Source organism: Macadamia integrifolia, chromosome 4, assembly GCF_013358625.1.
Source record: "Macadamia integrifolia cultivar HAES 741 chromosome 4, SCU_Mint_v3, whole genome shotgun sequence".
NCBI lineage: Eukaryota > Viridiplantae > Streptophyta > Magnoliopsida > Proteales > Proteaceae > Macadamia > Macadamia integrifolia.
Genome location: NC_056560.1, coordinates 30750135 through 30753191, shown reverse-complemented (window position 1 = coordinate 30753191; position 3057 = coordinate 30750135). Strand labels below are relative to the sequence as shown.

General features: G+C 38.3%; 1 protein-coding gene across 1 annotated transcript in view; it reads left to right on the top strand.

The window, feature by feature from the left end:
- The window catches only part of LOC122077177, a 126502-nt gene that overhangs the window by 22049 nt on the left and 101396 nt on the right, over positions 1-3057 (top strand). The window contains exons 5-6 of the mRNA XM_042643026.1: positions 2323-2417; positions 2706-2880. Of these exons, the coding sequence (XP_042498960.1) occupies positions 2323-2417; positions 2706-2880 (270 nt within the window). The remainder of the gene's footprint in view (positions 1-2322; positions 2418-2705; positions 2881-3057) is intronic.

The window sequence follows — 3057 nt, the reverse complement described above, 5'->3', positions numbered from 1 at the left end:
AAAAAAAAAAAAACACATGCTAAAGCCGTCAGGGCTAGGGTCTTTGCTAGGCTTATGGGAATGGATGGTGGCAAGGATTTCAGAGTCAGAGGGGGTGGCACTGAGGAGGGGCAGGAGATTAGGGGGGACAAATTTGTTGAGGAGGAGGGGGGAAGGAGGTGGGAGGGTAGAGGATGTTCCTAAAATAAGAGACGACCTCAGCCTTGATGTCCTCAAGGTTGAGGAGGCTAGTACCATTAGAGCTCAAAAGGCGGGGGATGGAGTTGAGATTGGTTCTGGCTTTGAGGGATTTTTAAAAGTATGTAGAGTTGGAGTCACCTAGCTCAAGCCATTTGATGTGGAACTTTTGCTTAAGGAAGCTCTCTTCCTGGGCCAGCAAGGAGGAGTGCTCAAACGAAAGGGATTGCTTATCAAGAGCAAGAGAGAGATTATAGAGGTCCATATGGAGGCTGGATTGGGTGGTAGCAAGCTTGTCTATATAGGGGGGGGCGCACACGAGAAGAGATGATCCCAAAGGTGGAGAGGTTCCACTCTTTGAGACCAGATTTCATGTTTTGCAGCTTGCGAGCAAAGGCAATGATGGGAAAGAGAAGGAATTGATAGGTTTGTCCTAGGAAGAATTGACAACTTGAAGGAATCCCAAGTGAGAGGTCCAAAAAAGGGGTGTCCAAGCATATTCCAAAAATACGTTGACATGCCATCTCCAACTGTGATACTCTAATATAATGCTTAAAAGAATTGTTAGGCATGGTTCGAGAACTGAGTCGACCGTATGTGCAGGGGTTGAAATGATATGTCCTGTGACTTTTAAAAGTCACAGTTTTGACCATGTTTCGACATGTTTCGACCAAATTAGACGAAATTTCGCATGTTTTGACCGAAACATGGGAAATTTCGACCAAACCAACTGGTTCCTATAGAAGTTAGTTTGAAAAGAAACCCAAGCCTTCTTTAGTAGAAGTCGATCCTCTCTTCTTAGTTTTTCTCCTAGCAGTGGGAAACTTGGGGAAACAGTGGAGATTTCAATTTTTTGCCTAGCAAAGTTGAATCTAAGGGTGGTTCTTGCTTCATCTACATAAGAAAGACAGTTTGGAACAAAAAGGTAAGTCCCAACTTCCCCACAACCTGTAAATAGAGTAGGATTATGTAAATTTTTTATATTACTTAGGAGGACCTGATCTATGTATTCACAGTGGCCGAATTTTTTTTTTCTTTTGCATGTTATTATTTATTTATTTTTTCTGTTATTGAAAACGCATTTACCTACAACATATTCTAGTCAACAACTCAGCGTAATGATTACCGAACCTTTGATTCACCACACAAGTATGACTTTATGTGTGTGTGTGTGTGTGTGTGTTTTTTATTTTTTTATTTTATGAAACTAATGATGTGAATGTGTTAGAAATGTCTAAAATAGGATGTACTCAAAAAATAGGCAAAAAAACACTATTTTGGGGGTCGAAACCTAAATTTCCACCAAACCGGGAAACATTCCTTGGTTTCCTCGAAATTTCTTGGGTTTCGACTGAAATTTCCATCTCCCCAAGGGTCGAAACCTGATACCTTGAACCTTCTTGTTAGGAGCCTTGATGCTTTTCCATAAACTATGAGTACAAGTGTGTCTAACTTCCAAGATCTCGCACTCATTCAGGCTTACATATGGCCAATAGGTTTTGGAACTAGTGCGGAAAGTTAGCTGTGAGGCTCACATAAGTGCATTGAGAAGCTTAATTAGCTAAAATTTATTTTTTGTGATTTTGGGGTGGGTGGGTGAGGCTTGCTGAAGCTCAATTTTACGTCCCTTTTTATTGTATTTATTTCTCTCTTTCTTTGTTAATGGATCTTCATTTTGTTGCCGATCAGAAAAGGAAAAACCTTTATTGGTTTACTACAACTCGGTGGCCAGTTTCATTGTTTTTATCTCCTTATAAAATTTCATTTTTTGCTGATTGTGTTATTTCTTCTTGTAGTTTTGTGTGTCAAGTTATTGTTGTAGGTTCGTGGAATACATTTGTCTAGTACAGTTTTTGGTTTTGGGTTCTTTTTAAGTTATTTGAAAGAGATAACGGTGAAGGTTATTGTTTTCTTTGTCCTTATACAAATGTTTCCCAGCCATGCCCTTCTTTGCTAGGGTGTGCAAGAGAAATTTTTGCACGTACCCTTGAAGGTCGTTTCTTAATTAAGCTACTTATTTTAGAAGAAAGTAATAAATAGATTAGTAGCATGTTATGGATTGCAATTTGCAGGATTATTAATACCATTTTGCGTTGGTATTAACAAATTCTTTGTTTTCTTCCTCCCTATTCCCCTCTCTTGTAGGTCTTGTTTGATGTAGTTCCTGGAATGAAGTTTAAAGATGCTATTGAGCTAATTAGTATGCAGCCTATTCCATCAACAACAGCAGCTTGGAAGAGGTGATCTTGCAACTATGCTTCTATTGTGTGTGTATATTTTATAAAGAAAGTTATTATTTATCAAAAATATGCTCCTATTCTAACTCTGAAAAAACTAGGTACAAATTTTTTAAGTTTATACCCGAACTCACTTTTCAACCCATTTGTAAAACAAATGGCCTAGTAAATCCATAAGTAATTTACAGACTATCTGGATCTCTGAGCCCTCTTCATGTCAGTTATTATTATTTTTTTAATATCCTTTTTCATTTGTTGATGTATATCTTCTATGTATGTATATTTTGGTAGAATGCAGGATATTGAACTGATGCACATGCGCTATGGTCTAGAATCTGCTGTGCTAGCTTTAGGAGCTATGGAAAGGAGTATCGCCAATGAAACTGAAAACCATCACCATATGGCATTCTGCTATTTGAAAGACTTGCAGAGCCATCTTGAAGCCATCAATAATATTGCACGCAAGGTCAGTGGCTTGCCGTCAGAATTCTCTGAAAAATGTTATGTAGTACTGCACAATGCTGTTCTCTGTCAATGCTCCTTTTTATTTATTTATTTATTTTTAACTACTTTATTCTTTCTTATCTTCTTTGTTAATGGTAAGGCCAGGTATGTTGACATTAGACCCCCCATTCCCCCCCCT